At 39.6% G+C, this 20,789-nt stretch overlaps 1 protein-coding gene across 1 annotated transcript in view; it reads right to left on the reverse strand.

The window, feature by feature from the left end:
* EFHC2 (EF-hand domain containing 2) overlaps positions 1-20,789 on the reverse strand; it is a 50,839-nt gene that overhangs the window by 23,361 nt on the left and 6,689 nt on the right. Inside the window, exons 2-6 of the mRNA XM_051770880.1 lie at positions 17,391-17,576; positions 12,982-13,132; positions 5,080-5,303; positions 1,808-2,062; positions 132-242 (exon numbers count right to left, since the gene is read on the reverse strand). Of these exons, the coding sequence (XP_051626840.1) occupies positions 132-242; positions 1,808-2,062; positions 5,080-5,303; positions 12,982-13,132; positions 17,391-17,576 (927 nt within the window). The remainder of the gene's footprint in view (positions 1-131; positions 243-1,807; positions 2,063-5,079; positions 5,304-12,981; positions 13,133-17,390; positions 17,577-20,789) is intronic.

Consider the following 20,789-nt stretch of genomic DNA (forward strand, 5'->3'; position numbering starts at 1 on the left):
TCATTTCAGCTATTCTCCAGTGGCAGCACAATTCTATAAATAACCCTCTGTTGCAGAGGATAACAATCACAGAAATTACAAAAACTACTACGAAGATATTCAACAGCTGGAGGCATTCAATGATATCTGACCTGCAGAGTGTCCCGAATGTAGTAGCCTTTGTTTCTTTCTGACTTTCCCAACACATTGAGAAGAGTGTAATTGGTGATTGTGCCCGGCTGTAACATCTCAGTGGGAGCATCCTGCAAGAGAAGGGACCAACTCTTCAGAAATACAGTTAAGAGTGAAGAAAGAGAATTCTGGTACCTTAGAATTAGTAGGTTTGTTACAGACTGGCTGTTATTGTAGTATTTTCCTGGGAGAATTTTTAGTAAATTCTAAGGTAAGATTGCACCACCAAACCTAAAAGCCAGTGTGTATGTCAAAAGCCAGTACATATTCCAGAAGCAGCATCCAGAATCTTACTGTGTATCAAAGGGTAAAGTCTCCTTATTTTTTCTTGAAAGCAAACAGAAAGCAAAGGTCAACACACCTGAGGCACCACATCACTGTCAACATCTGCTCTAAAGGCTATTTTTTTGATTGGTAATAATTATAAAAACATGCAAAGAACCATTCAGGGTTGGTCTGAACCACTGCACACACATAGGATCTTCAGGTCAGCTTGATTCTGTTGGCAAAATTGTTAGTATATTTGTTTCTGTTGTGAGTTTCAAAATTACAATAGTAATTTATCCCAGTAATATCAAACTTAATATGTTACAATTTTTTAATTATTAATTAACTGCTGGTTCAGGGGAATCAAAATGAGTTATTTTGTCTTACCACCTTCCCTGACACCCCAACTTTTGACTGATGTCCTCTGCTGCCCTTCTCAAAGTTTCCAGAGGAAGAAGCCAGCCTTTAAAATTGCAACATGCACTTCAATGGTAGAAGGGGTCTGATAACATAGAGCCACTGATAAATCAGCTTATCAGAATACAGGATGTACAAGGGTGAGAAAAGTGTAATATTTTGCTGATAGGTTTTTACTGTAAAATCTCATGTACATCTCTGGCATCACAAATAGATTATCAGTGCTAGAAGGAAAGGAGGAAAAGATTCCCAGTATTTTACTCCATCTGTTGGTTGATGTTATTCTGTCATCAGGATCTGTCTGAAGTGACACAGAAGCGTATCCAGCTCATTAATTTTATAATCATAACAGGTTAGAGAAGACTCAAACCCTTTGAAGATTTCTCTGAGAAATTTGAAGATTTCTCATATAAGCACCTGCTTAATGCCCGACAAAGCTTATTTATGGATTCCCATCGATTTTAACTAGCTTTGCTTAAGGTCCCAAATCTAGAAATTCAATTTTAAGAAATCGCATTACATTTCCTACAAAGTAGTATTCCTATGGAATACTAAAACTGACTTTTCCAAAGGTTGCAAATATAAGTCATGGATCAAATTTGAATTCCCCTTAGTTTCACATGAGCTTATCAATATTAATTATTTTTCTGGACTTCCATTACTGCAGAGCTTTATTAATAGATTTACCCTAATACACTAATATAGGAGAAAGAAAATCATAGGTCATCTCTGTCTTAGTTTAAACATGACAAGCCTTGAGCCATTTTTCCATCACTTACAAAGTTACTACATGAATACACGTGCAAAACCTAAATCATGGAATTAAGATTAATACTCTGCAAACACTTTCTATATATCATTGCAATTCTAGTACAGGATTTTCAAAACAAGGCGTTCAATATTTCTTAACTAGTGGAAGAACTTGAATGACGTTGAAATTTTCATTCCTCACCTTTGGAAGCTTATCTCTTTTGAGGAAATATGGAACTACATCCCGGCCTGAGTTCACTGGTAAAACTTCTCTTATATCAATTGTATCATCAGCCAAATAATAACGAAGAACAAGTTCTCGTGGGCCATCTTGCAGACATTCTGGGTCATTCCAGGCACAGGTAAAACCTAAAACTTGTCCATCATACTCCAGAAATTGTTTCAAAGTGTCAAAGCGCTCGTAAGGACGCACTGGATTTGTACTCTCCAGAATCCTCTGAGAAAGGAGAAATTAAGAGAAACATATTTTTAATTATTTGCTCTTCAAAACAGGATCACAACTGCATGGTACTGCCCAACCTTAAAACAGGGGTTTAGGGTTTTCAAATGACACCACACAATTACAGTACATGAAACACTGTTTATGCCATTACCAAAGGAGTATTTTCAGGGTCACTGTGCCCTATGAAAATATATGAAAACAATTCTGGATTGGTTTTAATCCTTGTTTTTCTTGCAATAAGGTCCTTCAGATCAGAGAACTGTCAAATTATTTATAGTACATCTCAGATTTTCAACAAATTGCCCATGGTAATCAGATGACTACAACTCCAAATAGCATCACCCTTCCTGATTTACTTCCTTAAAAATTATTTCTCACAGATAATGTGGCATAAAGAATTGATTCTTTCTTTTCCCTTTGGTATTTTTTTGTCTTTCAACTTTAAAACATGGTTTATTAACTTTTGATTCCTGTTCTATAGCTGGCAGGTACTGGGTGCATATGTTCTCCTCTCAGTACACATCCATTGGTCTGAAAGGGAACAGCAAGTCCCCAAAAAAAGTTACATTCCAGCTGATGTGACCTATGACAAGGTGCTACCTACAGTCGTGGTTGCTGCAAAACCAGCATCACTGCATTAAACTGGATCCCAGGATGATGAACCAATCCAAGGACTGCATTTATATACTGTTGGTTCACACATATAAATGATGACCTGAACATGGTGTTTTTCCTAAGTCAAAATCCATCCTGTCCAAAAGGCATTAAAAGGGGCAATACAACCCTTCTAATCTAAAAAAAAATTCTACAAAATTGCTTCCAAAGAAGAATAGTGACAGACACTGATGGGACACTGTAAGCTGAACTGCTTGAACCATTGAATCATAGAATCACAGAAAGAACTGTTGACTGTGGCAATTTATGTCATTGTCTAAATTTCTATTTATCCAGTAATACATCTTCTGGCCTTAAAAATCTGAGAGGGAGAAAGTCCATTCTTTCAGAGCATCAAATCTTAAAATAAGGAGAGCAGAACCAAGTTTTGCCTCCCAATATCCCTGGTGATTTGCAGCACTCTTTCCATTTCAGCCATATATGCTACAGCTCAGTTATTTACCTTTTTATTGTTCTGTTTTGCTCCTTCCTGAACCTTGAAGATGCAATGAGCAACCAAACATGGCCACAGAGCCAGATAACATCATCATCTATGGGATACCATCTCCAAAAATATGGAAGGAATTTCTTCACAGAAGGGGTTGTCAGGCATTGGAAGGGGCTGCCCAGGGAGGCGGTGGAGTCGCCATCCCTGGAGATGTTCAAGAAACTACTGGAGGTGGTACTTAGTGCTCTGGTCTAGTTGACAAGGTGATGATTGTTCAAAGGTTGGACTAGTTGATCTTAGAGGTCTTTTCCAACCTAAATGATTCTGTGATTCTGTGCAATATGAATCTAAGTGGTTTGCTACACTTTTCATTGGTGTCATTTTCTACCCCATCGCATTCCTTACTTTCCTTGGTACATTTGTTTTCTGGCCACCTGTCAGGAGTTTGGTGCAAACCAACCCAATTTTACTCAAAGCAGTCCAGGGTAATAATAAAAAAATTACCTTCCACAGATTAGGCACAGGAAAGTGAGAGCATAAGGCAGCCAGAATTCGCTAGATAACTTTTCTGTAATTCCTCAACAACTGAGAACATGAAGACATAGATTTTAGTAACTTTTTGTCTTCTGATGCTCTTATTTCTCAAATCTTATTCCCCTCTCCATTCTTTTTAGGCACAAATATCCACAATACTTGACTGGTTTGCTTGTTGCTTAAAGAAAATTAAATCTAAGCAAGTTATGCAGTACCATATATAATGTTGACACAGTCTGACAATACCAAGACAACTCAGCACATGTCAATATTCGCAGCTGTTACCTACAATGCCTGAGTAAGAGAAAAGTAACCCATGGCCAGTTTGAGTCACCACAACCAGGAGATGTATTATAAATGCTGCAAAAAAGGCTGGCAGCATGAATAAAGATAAACCAACGTGTTGGCCTGAGAAAGCCTCAGAGACATGGAAATTGTCCTACATATCTCAGCCATAGTTACCTTATATTTTTGCTGCTGAGACCTGCAGCAGTTTCCTCAATATGAGCATTAAGCTGAATGCAACAGACACAGGAGTATTTGCTGTTTTCAGAGGGCCAGGCTGGATCTGTCACAACAGGCTGCATATCATGGGCCAACTGTCCTAACAGAGTCGGGTCAAGTGCCATCTGCACTCATATTAATCAACAAAAACAGAACTGAAAGAAACTGTCACTATTACCTGCAGAAAACATCACTCCCACTACTATTCACAGGGAAAAAAAGGGACCCCAAATCCTGCAAGGGGGAATCCACACAGCATGTAGGAGCTGTGAGTGCGATTTTTGGAGCAGGTGTGTATGTGTTCCCATATACTTATAAAGGAGGGAACTACCTTCAAGTAAAACCTCACAAGTCTTAAAACTTCAGGGCTCTGGGTTCTGTATGGCAGAAGAATTTGCTCTAAACATGCAAAGAGCTGTTATAAACGTGTGGGGTAGAGATGAAAGATGACATATGAATAGAACAAAGGAGTCTGCAGGAAGCCATGGGGGTGCTTGAACCACAATTCCAATTATGTCTTCCTTTAAACACTTTAAAAGTGTTTATTATCATTAAATTAACTCAAGCAAATCCGTAAGTAGAACACGGAATAGGTACACTTTTTTTCTTCTTTTCCTTTCAATACTGAAAGGTTTATTTTATTTTTCCCTATTAATTTTGTTCTGTTTTAAAAGGTGTGTGAACACATCAGGAGAAAACTGGTTATATTTAATTATAAAGTACAATGAGCCATATACCAGAATTTTTAAAAGCAAGTTTTGTCTTGGGATTTATTATTTTGAAATAACTACTTCCTATATGTTTTTAAAGAAAGAATTTATATAATGCATATTAATAATATCAAGTTTTCACTGCTACTGCCTCATCTGACCTGTCGTCGCTGGGTGATGTATGGATCATGCGGACGAGTTCCAGGAGGATTTACTCTCACTCCCATCTTCTTCAGGAAATTTTTTGTATATAGGTCACAATCTACAATCTTAAATATTCTGGAATAAAAGTTTACTTCTATGTTGATATTGAAATGAAGTATAGTATAGAACTGATCTTCATGGGGAGGTGGAAGTGGAATTCGATGCCGTCGAAGAATAGTTCCTGTGAAACAATTAGGATAAATTCATACAGTAAATACTATTTGCTCTAAGGATCCCTCCCCAGACTTGCTAATTTTTTATGTTGATAGGACCTAAACAGATAAAGTCATGAGGGACAAAAAAAATTTTCCTTCATTGAGCAAAAGAATTATTAGGTAAGAGGATCCTTTTATTAACAACAATACACTGATTGTCTTCTGGAACCTCAAGTTCCAGTATTTGACTGAAGTTAATACAGAAAATTGCCACCTTCTGAGACAAGCAGGAAACCACTGAAGTAAATTTCCATTTGTTGATGCAAACTTAACAGGTTTGTAATTTTAAAAGTATTTTTCTTCATTATGAAAAGAAATGTCTTCTTCACGTTTTCAGAAAAGCAAGAGCAGTCTCCAGTACTTGTTAGTCTCGTTAATTTTTCTTTAAAAAAAGAACACATAAAAAGTTGTGCATAAAACGTGGTGAGGGTGTCTGGGAGGGACAAGATTTGTCTGTACACTCTGCAGGATGAGGAGAGCCACACAGAGCTAAGGTTAGAGAAAAAACTGCCCTAGCAAGGAAAAAGTGTGACCTATCAAGCATGGAGAACATTCAACTGAGCTTCCCCAAGGAGCACATGGGAAGTGGAGACAACAGGGCTAAGCTGGGCTGATTACTGGTCTGCAGCAAAGAATCCATCTCAAAAATACAAAGCCAGGAACTCACAACCCACATTCTAACAGGAACACGACGCAACAGAAAAGGAAAGGTGGGGAAGGGGAGAGGAGAGAAAAGAGGGATATTTTAATTTCCCTTAAAGTACACACTTGAATTTTCTTATTCATAGTCTGTAAATGAAAGGACTGTTATTCTGAGAGCATTGAATTTTGTTACATTTAACACATTAAAAGAGAAGGAAACTGCTACTGGCTATTTATCAGCTGAAAACTCTCAAATACATTGAGGAATTGGGTGATGCTTCAAAAGTATTCACTGTTGATGAGTAAGAGACTGGAACATCTCTCATGTGAGCAAAGGTTGAGAGAACTGGGTCTGTTCAGTGTGGAACAGAGATGACTCAAGGGGGGGAACACTTATCAATATTTTTAAATACCTGGTGGGAGGGAAGGCAGAAGATGGAGCCAGGCTCTTCTCCATGGTGCCCATTGACAGGATGAGAGCCAATTAAAAGACACAGAATTCCATCTGAACCCACAAACCCACCTTTTTACAGTGAGGATGATCAAATACCAGAACAGGTTGCCAAAAAAGGTTGCAAAGTCTCCATTCTTGAAACCCAACAGGACATGGCCCTGGGCATCTGGCTCTAGCTGATTCTGCTTGGAGCAGGGGGTGGACTAAACAATCCTAAGATATCCCTTTCAACTTTGAGAATTTTGTGATAGTACAAGTATTTTACAAATAACTTACGAGTACTTTAGAATCAGCTTAGAAGCTCCAGCCTTAGTAGGTTAAACTAATTTGGAAGACATACATTAAAGACAGGTATGCAGCTGCAGGTATGACCAGCTATGATTTATTCCAGGTTCACAAAGAACAGCAGCTTGGCACAGCTGGGACTAAATTCTTATTTTTAACACTACAACAGAACAAAAAGGACAACAGTCGAAGTTTTACCATATCAATACCTCAACATACTTCGGTGAAAATACCTTACAGAGAATAAAAAGGTGGCCCAGTGTTCAACCTCAGGCTCTTTGTTGTGCTTCTCAACCCAGACACCTCTCTTAACACCACCTTTACAATGTGTCCACCCACTGGCTAAGACCAGACAGGAACCACCAACCTATAATATTAAAATAATTACTTGCCACATAGATTCCCAACAACTTTGAAATTAAAAGAACTCTAAAAGGTGCTGCGACTTAAATACAGTAAACGTGAAAAATTACAAAGCTAAAAATAGTTCCAATACCAACCTGCTACTACAATAATAGATTATTAGACACAATTAGCTGAAAGGTCCATCTCATTATCACTCACTACAGAGCTGGATCTCTTTCCAGTGCCCTTTAGACGTGTATCTGGTTTCCCACTGAGTCCTGTTTGATGCTTTTCCAGCACTGTTGTTTTGTTTTGGAGGTAGATGAGAGTGAAGGGGGGCTTGGGGAGAGAAGGGATAAAGGCAGAGCAGGAGGGAGAAAGGTATCACTGTGTGCCTTGTTTGGTGTTTGAAGGGCATTATTCTTAAGTTAGTCCATGGAAATTTTTTATTGTTCACTTTATTTCCCTGTAGACTAATTTCTATGAAATACCTTTCACTACTACCATTATCAGAGTTGTTTGCTAAATTTTAATTCCTACAATGAAAACAAGCCCTTAATTTTTCAGGGGAATAAAGCAACAAAGCAGATTTAGTTTTTGTTCCCATTAAAATAATTATTTAGGACCCATTCAGCATCCTGATGTTTCACATGTACCAAATCCGACATCCTGGTTACTGACCTTTGACTGTAGAACAAATTTTGTCCTCCATCTGCTTGAACATACTATACACCTATTTAAGATGCACCCTCACTAAAATATGTTAGAAAAGGTGGTAATTAGCACATTTTGACATGATGCAAAAGTGCATTGCATTAACATTAACAAAACTACAAACTTTAGAATATTTTACCTAATTTTGGCCAATCCTTGCCTCACTCCTACAAAAATCAACAGATAATGTGCTAAGTCAGAACATGCAAATCCTTTTGAATGATAACTTTAGTGAAAATGTAACAGTTGACAATTTTCGAATACGAGGGGTTTTCTGAGGGTTTACTCACCTCAGATTTGGTGAATAAGCCTTCAGCTAGTTTTTCATATCACTTTTCGGGGTAAAATACACAAGCCCATTTTATTCTGAGGGATAAGAATTTCTTTCCAAATGGAAAATGTCTTGCAAAGATAATATCTGTAGCAATCCTTTGCTTTCATAAGGTATCACTGTGCGTGACATACGCACATACAGGATACATTTTATATTGTTGAATTCGAAATTTAATAATGTTTTCCTTTACTGTGCTCTTGGAAAGGGAGCTGCTGATGGCATTGAGCTCCCACACCATAATTTGTAGTATATCTTCTTGTCTCTTGGGGCTTCTGATTATTTGGCAACCACAGCAGCTGCTTAAGGAGACCTCCCTAGTAGTGAAGGCCTTCTGACAATGAAGCTGGGCAGCAAATTATTTGGTCTCTGCTGTTCTCCTGTCCTGCAGAAGAAATTAAGTGGTATCCAGAGCTTCCTCTCTCTCTCTGCACAACTCAAGAGTGCATTAGAGGGAGGAGTAGAATGACTAACATCTGGAGTTTGTACAGAAAGGAGGAGAAGCCACCACTACTATCCCTGCAACACAAAGAGTTCACCCCAATAAACAAGGACACTTCTTACATTCCCTTATTCATCTGTCTCAGAACACAGCAAGGTCATGATTTGGCCACCATCAAGTATGGCAAAATCACAATTATTTCAAGGCCTGGGGGGAGGCTTAAACTCTAAGATAATTGGTTATATATTTGGAGGAGCTGACTGTAACTTTGTTTTCCTGCTTGCACTTTTCCTCTCCATCCAGCCGGCCTTGGGAACCCGGCCAGCAGGCAGCTCCACTCTCCTCCTCAGCTGGCTGACCTTGGGGAAACCAGCCAGCTGCTCCTCTCTGCTCTGGCTCGCAGGGTCTGGAGTGCACTGGAAGCTACAGTTAACCCCATGGGAGCATAAATGACCTTTTGATAAGACAGTATCAGCCAGCCACAGTCCTGTTAACCGGGAATGAGATGTACAAAACACTTGCACTGCCATATCCAGCCTGGCTCTCTATGGGAGAATTTCTCTTTATATTGAAAGAATAATTATCATCCCAGCTGTGGAAGAAGCATTTGGAGTTTGTTATGTGGTTGAGTTTACTGTCCTTCTCTTCATTCTGTACTCCCTTATCTTTACTTGGGTTTTGTGCACTGTGTTTGCCCTGGTGTTTTTTCCTTTGATTCTGGTTTCTCAAGTTCAAGTCAGCCTCTGCATTCCTTTCTCTGTTTGTATAGATTTCTCCTAATGTTTCTAAAATTTTCCAGTTTCCAAAATTAAACTAAGTTTAAATTTCAGTTATTTAGTAGCAACTTTATATGTCCAAATTCATGTCCAAGTACAGCAGCCAATTTCACAAAGCAGTTTTTAAAGACACTGAAACACAATTCTCACAGATCATTTATTTTGTCACACTGAGATTTTGATCAATGGTAAAAGCACGTCTTTGGGCACTTTCTTTCTCTGAAGCAAATTTGGTTTAGTTTTGTGAATTCATAATTGAATTTAGAAATTCTTCTAACTTTTTTTGACAGCTATTCCTTCACCAGATCTTCCTGCAGTGTGTAAGCCTCTCCAAGTTTCTTTCTGCACAGCCACAACTAGAACAAGAGTACAGTGGGAAATTACTGCATTTCTCCACCTCCACCATGCCCAGGGACACCCACTCAGACCATCAAACTCTCATTTGTGGGTTAAGGCACAAGCACTGGTAATCCCCTGGCCTCAAGGCATTAACCAGCCAAGCTAAGATCTACCTTTGATCTACCCCACCCCTCCCTATCTGCTCTCCAAAAAGGCTCCTGAGAACAGCCATTTCAGCTGCCTTTAACATCTTTCCTGCCAGGGCAAACATCCAAGTTAAGGTCACCACCACCTTCTGCCTTCATCAGTTCAATGGCACTTTATCCATCACTGTTTTCTGCTGTTCCTCCTTTACACAACCTCTTTCCTTCCAAAGCAACTCTCCAACTGTTCATGTAGACTGAGCCTATCCTGCTCCTGATGTCCCCACACTTCTTTTTTCACCTACATCCCCACACCTGTGCTCTTTTGTTCAGTGCTGTTTGCCTTTCAATAACCCAAGTTCTCCTACAGATGAACTCTCTACAAATCCCTGGAATTTTAATTAGCTCCAAAGTTGTATTTCAGCAGATGTGCATTATGGTTAAGATCTTGAACTTCAGCTCAGTTCAGTTCCTCATCCTGTTACAACCTTTTCTGCATGATCATGGGTAAGATTTTCATTCCTTTGTGCTTCAGTTTACCAGCTTCACAATGCAGGCAGTTACATTTCTTGTTCTTGGGCTTACAGAGTCCCAGTCAGGATAAGAAATTTGAATAATCTAAGAGAGAGAGAGAAAGAGAGAGAGAGAGAGAGAGAAATAGAGAAATAGAGACATAGATAATAATAATAAAAAAGGAAATAGGAAAATTTTTGATCAAAAATGCAATAAGATTAACAGTTAGTGATTTGGGAATTTTTTTTTTAAAGAAACACTGCTTTTGCATATATTCAACAACAAATATTTAGTGCCTTTAATATAACAACTTTGTCATTAGTCTTCAGTTATGGAGCATGAAGTCAATGCCCAAGTGCATGTGAGTGGAGAATCCTCTGATAAGCATCACCACCACCTTTTTCACTCTACATCATATTAATCTTTAGGATAATAAGAATATTTATGTAGATGATTATGATAAAGTATAGGCCCCAGATCTATTAATCATCTGTGAATCCTAAACACACCCCAAACAGTCTTTGGGCCTTTCAACCTACAGTATCTTTTCCTTTCTAAACACAGACAATACACAGAGCTTCCTTACCAGCCCAGGTACTAGCAATAAATAAATTAAGTGTACTTTGGAGATCCTGGAGCATTTCTTTTTAATCCATCAGTTAAATATGTTGTGTATGTATATTTATCCCACATAAAGTACTCTGACAAAGTCGTAGAGGCCTTCAAAACATCCTTGCATGGAAGACTGAGAGAATTCTTGTTCCTCTCTAATACCATTCAGTTAATTTTAGATCCAGTACCAAAGGTGACTCCAACAACAACTAACACAAGATACAACCAAGAAAAGAGGGAGAAATTGTAGCCTCCCTGTCACCACAGGAACAGGACTAGACTTCCAGGAACATCAGGGCTGAAGAGGCAGCCTGCACAACCCACACCACAAAGACAATGAAAATTTACTCATTCAAAGGAATCACCTTTGGATTTGCTTTATCCTGCTCTAATGAATCTGGCTTCCACCTTCCCTCTCTAAGCTGTCACCTCTGCCTCTCAGGTTAACTCTGCTTCCTTTGTCAACGGACATTCATTCCAAACCACAGAATCCAGAAACAGCCACTCCCACTCCTGTGATGCACAAGTCAAGGAAAACCTAAACCCAGTGATGTCTCCCACCTCATGCATTCAGGTGCAGGGAAGGGATAAGTAACTGTAACTTCCCAAGGAAAGAGCTCCCACATGCTTTTCCTCACATCTTGGAAAAGTACTTGCCCAGGAAGGAGTAGGACAAGGTTCCTCTGAATTCAAAATCAGTCCCTGCTGACAAGCCTACAAGAATTCTGGCAAGAACTACTCAACACAGGGAAAGCAGGGCCTGAAGCATTGGCTTAAGAAGAGATTAACAGGCAATTTTATCCCAGGTCTAACAGTGAGGATGCACATAACACCTTTAAATATCACAGAATCACGGAATATGCTGAGTTGGAGGGGACCCATCAGGATCATCGAGTCCAAATCCTGGCCCTGCACAGCACACCCCAAGAATCACACCATGTGCCTCAGAGTGCTGTCCAAAAGCTTCTTTAACTCTGTCAGGTTTGGTGCTGTGACCACTTCCCTGGGGAGCCTGTTCCAGTGCTCAACTACCCTCTGAGTGAAGAACCTTTTCCTGATATCCAACCTAAACCTCCCCTGACTCAGCTTCAGGCCATTCTCTCGGGTCCTGTCACTGGTGACGAGACTGATCTTGCTCTGCAGATAGATAAATTGGTAGCATCTGCTGATCAGGGAAAAGAATGGGGTAGTGAAATGGTTAACTTATTTTTGAAAATTGCTGTGCTAAGATCCACCAGAATGTACAAAACATCTTTGGGGACTGGGAGGCGCAGTCATCCCAAGACATCCTGCTTCTTTGGATAATATCCCTTGAAAACTTTTCATTTTGGCAGTGACCCATAAACACCAAGAAGCAGCAGCTGTGCTCCCCTTCTGCAACAGGATGTTGACCGCTAGGTCACATTTTTTTTACGTAAACCAAGTCCATTAATAACCCAGTAAATCAGCTCAGGAAAAACCCTGCTCCAAAAGCCCTCAGGCTGGTCCAAGTGCAGTGATGTGACACACTGAGGCAAGGCAGCTTCTTAGCTTAGAGGCATCCAGGAAAAATTACTGTGCCAAGGACACTTTAATCACAAAAGAACCGAGAGTCAGAGGCACAAAAGATGCTCTTCTTCAACAATGGCAGAGACACTGTTGTAGCTAATGAACAATTACAGAGCTGCTGCTACAGAACTCACTGTCAGTGCCAAGATGGGAGGAGCCAGGCTCGGGAATGGAGACCTAGAACACAAATTGCTTCCGCAGAAGTGACACAACACTGACAAAGACCTACCATCCTATGATTTCAAACAACTGTATTAGAGAAAAAATTGTATGTTTGAGTATGGGAGGGGATTCAGCCTTACAAAGCCTGCCTGATGAGAAACTAAGACAATAAAAATCCTCACATCATGATCTGTAACAAGAAAAGACAATTATAGCTGTGCACTTACATCCCATTTCAGCTGTGAGAACTCACATTATGTATCCTTTGGAATGGCCCAAGACTGTACTGAAGAAAAATATAAAGGAAAAAAAAAAAGACTGCTATTAAAAATAGATACCTTGATCTATGCCACTATTTAGCACATGGGGTTCAGTCACTTGAATTGTATCATCTTCAGGGTAGAAGTATATTTTACAGTGTCTGATTCTGTAAAGCTCTTGATTTTTGTCAGGCACTTCTTCTTCAAAATAGGCATGAAAACACAACACCTATTAAAAAAAATAAATATAAAGCAGCAAAATCTCCAACACTTTTGCAAAATACATCAAGTAAACTTGTATAGATTATATAGATTATATAATGTTTACATTTCAGGAGGTAGATTTATTTCTCTGAAATGTAAGAACAGAAATCCACATTAAATCACATAAATTTAAAATTCTTTGCTTGGCATTTTTATTATCACAACATCTAAGCAGAGATGGAACTCTAAAGTAAAGAAATAAATCAAATATAAAACTAGTAGCAGGCTGCTTGGAAAAAATCTCTCCAACAAAGCATTTTTGATAACACAATGAGCTACCCAAGTACTGAAGCAAATTTTGAGACTGCTATTGTATGAATTACTGAAAAATAAAGTGCATCATGACAGCAATTGGCTTTACCACTGAGGTAAGTGGAAAGAGTTCTTTTTAAGCAGATCCTGAAAGCTTTCAAATGAATGGCATTGAAGACGATCAGAGAGAAATGACATTTTTCAGGAGCCATTTACAGCTGTGCAATATTGACATTTCAAAACTTACCTGGTTCTGCAATTCAGTGAGTGGGGAAATCTCAGAGAGCACAGCAACTGCTCTTCATGGACTCTTGCAATAGCAATAATGCCAAAAATTCCACCTTCACAGGGGAGGTGCTCAGTGGTTTATACAGTGGCCTTTATTGTCTGGAAGTCTCGGCTCAAACTTGGCAAACCATTACACAACTTCTGCATTTCTTGGTATCATTTATGGTCTTTAATCAACAAGACCAATTCTGAGGGAACATGCAAGACACATCTACTGGGTAGTGCATTATCTACCAGGATGCTTGCTGTGCTAAGTATGTGCAGAAAGGCATTCCTTAAAACAGGTTTCCATCCTGCCCCCTCCAACACATTTGGGTCAAATCAGTGTTAATTTATACCTCATTTTTCATATTGGTTATATTTAATAAATTCAATTACCTTTACTCTTGATTTATCAGACAAACTGAAGCATTGAAAAAAAGACAACTTAGCTGTTCCCTATGTTTCAACAAACATCTATCAGACCTTTACTTGAAATGTCTGAAATCCAGTAAGGTGGCTGAGCTCCCTACACGACAGAACACACTGGTTAATAATCTGCACTCCTTTAGCACGTGCCTTTGGGAATCTCAACATACTTCCACAAACACTGGTGACAGACATTTTAAAACACAAAAACAACCTCCTTTCCCACATCTGCAGAGAGAGAGAGCCAGCAGCTTGCCCAGGAGCACAAGAACACCACCCTGTGTCCTACTCAGACCTCTTGACAGGCCACATTCCCTTCTCTTGGGCAGATTAGGTGCAAGATTAGAAAATTGTTTCAAAGGCTCAGATCCCACTGATTTTCATCATTCATCAAACAGTATGACAGACACATTTTTGGCATCAGCTCTCCTGCACTATGACCTTCCACCATTAGAGAAATAAAATTCAAATTATAATCAAATGACATAACTTATCTGTTAAACCTGATGGCATTATATCTTCACACAAAAGAATCTATACACCATCAGTTGTGGCTTGTTTAGTTAGTACAACATGAAAGCTTCTGAACAACCTACAGACTAAATAGTTGAAAATAAATAAAAAATTCATTCTGTCCACATTTTTTAACTGTGGATTTCACTGGTTTATGTATCAAACACAGAAACATCTGACATACAACAAAGCCAACACAAACTCTATCAACCTATAACATCTCCTCTTCCTTCCATTTGTCTAAACATTGGTGTAGAGTGCAATTTTAGGTGACCAAGTTATCCTTCCTGGCCTCCAAGTACTATTCTGGAATGACTAGGAGCTCTGTATAAATCTCTTGAATACTCCAGGGGACTTAAGAGGTACTATGGTGGAATTGTACTGACCATCCTGGGGTTCAGCTGACAAGGATCAGAACTTCATTCCTTGCCCAGCTGCTGATAAGCCATGCAAACATTGGAAACGGAAAATCATGTACCCTCTTCTCCCTGTTCTGCCAATCCCACTAGAACATAGACTTTTGAACAAACACACTGTTCAAAAGCCCTCTTTCATTACTAACTGTTCTTAATTTTGTCACTTATCTTTCCTGAGAATGGTTGTCTCAAGAGACACCAGCCAGGCACAATGGGCTGTCTGCACAGAATTCCAAGCACAATCACACCCTTACTACACTGGATTTATTTCTTTCTCTGAGCATTCATCTATGTCCTGGTTTATTCCATCTGAGGAGTTTGTGCAGGTTTGCATTTAAATTTTATTCTCTTCATACCCTTATCAACATGCTACTGTATGACTGAAATATATGCAGCAACCAACTGCAATTTTGTAGATCAAAGCAGATGATTCAGGGAGGGTGAGGAGGGGAAGGAACAGAAAAGAAGATGACTTACTTTTCATTATGAAGCAAAGTTAGTGTTAAAAACACTCAAAATGCAACACTTCCTAACTCATGTCTCATCTGCAGTACATTGTTGTGTGCAAAGTTCCCATCCCATGCTTTAAGAAACTGAATGTTACCTCTGAAAACCAACAGTAACAAGTATTGAATAAATTCTGTGGTACTTTGTAACATTGGCATAAGGCTTTTCTGGCACCTGTGGAAGCCAAATTACAAACATCACTTCAAGCCCAGGAGGCCTTGTGTGTGTATTTAATTGTAGAAGAAATTAAATTTACACCTGCTTCCTATTAGGCATATGGAATTGCAAAAACTATTTCTCAGCCTACTTAATAATGAAGTTTTGTGTCTGTCCTTCCTCCAGTTACTCTGGTATTGCTGAAAGTTAGAAGCCAAAGAAAAATGGTAAGAAAACAGATTACATTTCAAAAGATAAACACCTGCTAACCCATTTCTCACTCAGTCCATTCTGCTGAGCTACCAACTGCAGCACCAGAGGACAGAGCTGCATTCCAGGGTCTTTAATGGGGCAGCTAAATTAGTTGGGTAGTCAGTACCCTTTAACGGTCTGCAATTAATGCAAACACATGAGCCCTCCAGAGGCCAATTCCAAACTTGCAAACTCCTGATCTGTACTGCCCTGTGGAGGCACAAACTGATTAGATAAGGAATGTCAAAAGGCCAGCGAGCTCCTCTCACCAGCCAAGGGCCTGATGCTCAGTGGCAGGTCCCTCTGCCTCCTACCTAACCTTTTTATTCCATAAACCTGGATCCAAGGCCTACCAACTTACACATGGCCCTGAGAAGCCAATACACTCCTTCTTGTTTCAAGAAGGGTGAAGTTAAGGCAAGTGCAGGAATAGCTGAAACCTTCACATTGGACCAGTTCATACCTGAGCATGTTGCTGAAACAATACAGGGATTTCAGAGGCAATGCCAACCAAAGGCATGTGTAGCTGCTCAGGCCTTACACCTTCTTATTGTAGTTCTGGTCTGCCAAAGATTAATGTGTAATTGTACTGCAATTACCTGTATGGCTTCTCTTTTAAGGCAAAAATTACAAGGCTAGCCATTCTTTCCAAAACTTAAAGGCAGTAATCATTTAGTAATGCAACATTTCTGTGATCTGCTGAATGATTTCTTTTTTCTGGATCATTTTCCTTCTCTGATAGAAGGCTTTTTGCTTTTAGAAATAAAATATCACTAAGTAGAACTCAATGTAAATTTAAAGACGGAAAGTACCAAGTATGCTACAGAATTCCTGTCATCACAGATTACAGTTATTTGATAAGTCTCTAACTTTAAAGGTGTCACTACATTCTTGCAAAATAAAATGCAAAAATACTCATTTTAAATTGCTGGGTCTATAATGGCCATAATCTATTACACATGAACAGCTCACACAAAAGTTAACAGGACTTTGAGCATGCAAATACAACGGCATAAGTGAATCCCAAGCACATTGCATTTCACTGAGTTTAAGGGTTCCCAAGTGCCCATGCACCTCTTCTCCTGGACTGGAGTCTATCTTACATTCACTCTTACCAGGTTGCCAAATAATTCCTTTACTGTCACCATTCTCACTAAAAAGAAATATGATGACCACTCCCTTAGTTTTGTTACATCCTGTATAAGATACACCCCAACAGAGAAATATTTTTATATGTTGCTGGATATATGTTTACATTAATTGTCCAATATGTGAATATAATGAAAAAATACCTGCTACCCCTCTTATTGTGTATCTAGGAGCTTTTTTTGCACACACAAAACAATCTTCTGAAATATCTGAATTTCACTTTATACTCTGTCATATTGTAGCTACTCATAAAAAAAACCACAGATATGGATTTCTACATACCTGCTTGTCAAATGCTATCCAAGCTGGAGGATTACTTCCCATCCCGTCAGGAAATTCAGTGTATTTAGGTTTCAGCCTCTGATCAAGTAATGGTTGACCTCCTATTCCAGGTTTTTCTTCAAACAGCATGGGAACATTATTGCAGTAACCCCAGCGCTGGGACTTGTGGAAATTTTCTCCCCCTATCTGTCAAAAGTTTGGAAGAAAGAGAGAAAAAATTGCCTGTGTGTTTGTCTTTAAATCCATGACAGTTAACTGCCTAGGCAAGGAGGATTAATCACGCGAAAGTTTCTCTATAATTATTTTTAACACAGAACCTAAAAGCTTGTAACAACTGGAATGCTGCAAGTGAAGTGACATTTTTCAGTGGTCAATTTGCCAGTCTTACAGACAAAAATGGAATAATATTCCAGTAATTTACCCAGGCTGAGAGACTGGACGATACTGACTGTTTCCCACACACATTCCTTCCCTGGGACAAGGATCGAGGTGTGTGGTAGAAAGAAGCAAGTCACTCCCAAGAACTGTTGTAAAAGGTAGAGGGGAAGAGCCTTTTCTTCAGCTCACCAGAGGGCAAATGGAAACAGTTCAGCAGCACTCAGAGAACAGCCTGCTCTCGTTACTCACGTCAAAGATCTTATTTGCACTTGTGTCCCCGAGTGCGAAATAAATTCCTCTGCACTAGTGCATACACTTGAATTTTGGGAGGTTGGACTTGAATCAAATGACAGAATATATATTCCATCTGGGCTTATTTCAAAACAAGGTCTCTGTAGTGATTTCTCTATATTATTACTAATTTTTCAGGCAATTAAGGATGGAGTGCTTAAAAACACAGGAACAACCAGCTGCAAAGAAACCCATCTTGCCCACTCGAATTTCTTGGCTGGGGCTGGAGCCAGTCTTCAAATAACACAGAAATGCCTCTGGTCTCACATGAATATCACTCCTGTCTGTGAGAATGTCCTTCCTAAAGAGCTGCCTGCTTTGCTGGCCAGTTCCCTCCAACAGAGGCAGCTGTGCTGTGCTTGGGCAGCAATTCCCTAACGACCCAGGTATCAGTCTCATAGGACAGGACAGGGAAATAGGAAAAGCCAACAGAAAGCTCCACTTCCTTCCACGAGCAGCGATCCTGCCTTGTTAGCTCCTCTCACTCTGCTATTCTTCCCTTCCTTGCCCTCTCGAATCCTCAAAATACTTTATCTGGGAAGGCAGAGAGGAGACATTGGGTAACTGCACCCCAGCACACCTATTAAGGGGAAACAGAGGGGACCACAGCTGTGCCCTCCCTCGGCCTGGGACTGGGTGAACATGAGAGAAGATGAGGCTAAAGGGGAAAGAACTCATGTCATGAGTGAGCACAGTAAAGGCCCTGGTAGAGGAAAAGGCTGGACAGCAACATTTTTCACAGCAGCACCAGAGCAGGTGTGTTGGTAAAGTAGCAGAGGGACAAAACTGCCTCCCCACTACACTTGGCATCACTGATTATCACAGGTTTATATATAAACCACTGCTCCCCAGAAAGGGGTAGACAGCTCCAAGTTACTATCATAAATCAAAAAATGGTACAAATAATCATTTTGCATTGTGGCAACACTCAATTCTCCAAGATAACGTAACACACGCTCAGCACAGCAGTTCTGGGAACAAGTGCAAGCAGTGAAGCAGCAAAACCTGAAAGTACCTGAGTAGTTATTTCATTCTGCCAATATGAAAGAGAGTCAGGAATCTGAAAGGCAGTGAACCAGCCTCATGGCACATAACATTCAATGCTGGTCTACACAAACTACTGCACACTGGAGGTCACAATCTGAACTGTTCCCCTGCCTCAAGGTGCTCCAAATCCAATGACACAGGATGGAGAGATGCTGACACAAACTGCTCAATCACTGCTTTAGCTTAACCTTTGCTTAAAATACTTCTGCAAGGACAGTGGTATGAAAAAGAATACTTACTATTTTTACAAATTAGTATTTTTAATACCATAATAATCAATGGCCATACCTTGCTTAGGTTAAAAGAAGCTGAGCTAGCCTTTGAAATAGTCACTGCAAAATGAGATAAGGTTCACATTCTGAGGACAGAAACAATCAGTGGTATGGAAGCACGTCCCCAGAAAAGATGCTTAAAAGGTAAGCAATGTTTTGAACAAAGGTGAATAAAAGGGCACATGACAAGTATCATAGTTTAAAGAATAATACAAAGGGAAAAAAACAAGTACTCCTGCACCATATAACTCAAGAACAAGGGTTCTGAATAAAAGAGAAAAATCAACAAAAGGAAATGCTTGTGCACTGACTAGCAGCCCATGGTTCCCCTTAACACAGAGCATTGCTCAAGCCAGGAATTTAACCACACTGAAAAAAGAATTGCCCATTTGCAGGAATAATGCCCAAAATAAAATATTTCACACTGGCACAGTTTTTTGCACCCTGATATATAAAATGTCATGTCTCAGTGTGCAATGACAGCACTGACACTCAGACATCATTCATGTGGTCATTCCACCCCTTCCTCAAGATGTGAGTACAGTAGTTCTCCTGGTACCTGAATTTGGAACTCACAGGCACTGACAGGGGCTGGCACCTGCTTTGTTACACATCCACACCTGGGATGGTTTTCTCCCTCTCCTTTGGGTGCTTCTCAACTGCTCTTGCTTCTTCTATTTCTCTTTTCAATAATTTTGTTCCTCAGTAAGCTGATGAAGAGTTGGGGAGAAGTCAGAAAGGAAGGGGGATTCCTGCTTTTATCAGTTCAAATGTAGAATAACTATAGCCAAGCCGAGTTTTTAAAGGGAAGTTTCTAGACAAGAACACCTGATTTATACTGAAGGTGCTATAGAAGAGATTCACTCTCTGGCACAGCAAGTATTTGATTATTTTCCCCCTCTTACCAAAGCATGAGTTAGGGAGAAAGGTACAGTTAGAAAAGCACGGTGAGGGTGAGATTTCCTCAGCAAAGGAAAGCTTTTCATGTCCTCAAAGCTTCTTCTAGAAGCATTTGCTGTTCACATGTGTCTGGGTTTCAGCGAGCTACAGTATGGTAAAGCGTTCATCAGAGTTATCCTGGTTTGGTCCTGCTGCTGCTTTCCAGAATTTAGGGCTAAAATCACAATATCCTTCACAATTAGCTATGAAAAACCATGGCCAAACAGCTTCAGTCCTGTTAAGAATCTTTTGTGGCTTTTTTGTAACTTTTTAGGGTTTGACAGAAAGATTATTTCAGAATCCTAATCAAAGAATTACTTATAATCCCCTGCTCCAGAAAAACACCCAAATCCCTAGGCAAAACAATCTCTTCTAAAAGTCTGTACAGCTATTTCTTTAAAAAAAGCCCAAAACAACAACAAAAATAGAAAGTTTAAGAAAAAGAGTAATTATAATTGAAGATCACAAAAGA

Source organism: Manacus candei, unplaced genomic scaffold (genome assembly GCF_025592945.1).
Source record: "Manacus candei isolate 608988 ecotype Guabito, Panama unplaced genomic scaffold, ASM2559294v1 h1tg000126l, whole genome shotgun sequence".
Taxonomy (NCBI): domain Eukaryota; kingdom Metazoa; phylum Chordata; class Aves; order Passeriformes; family Pipridae; genus Manacus; species Manacus candei.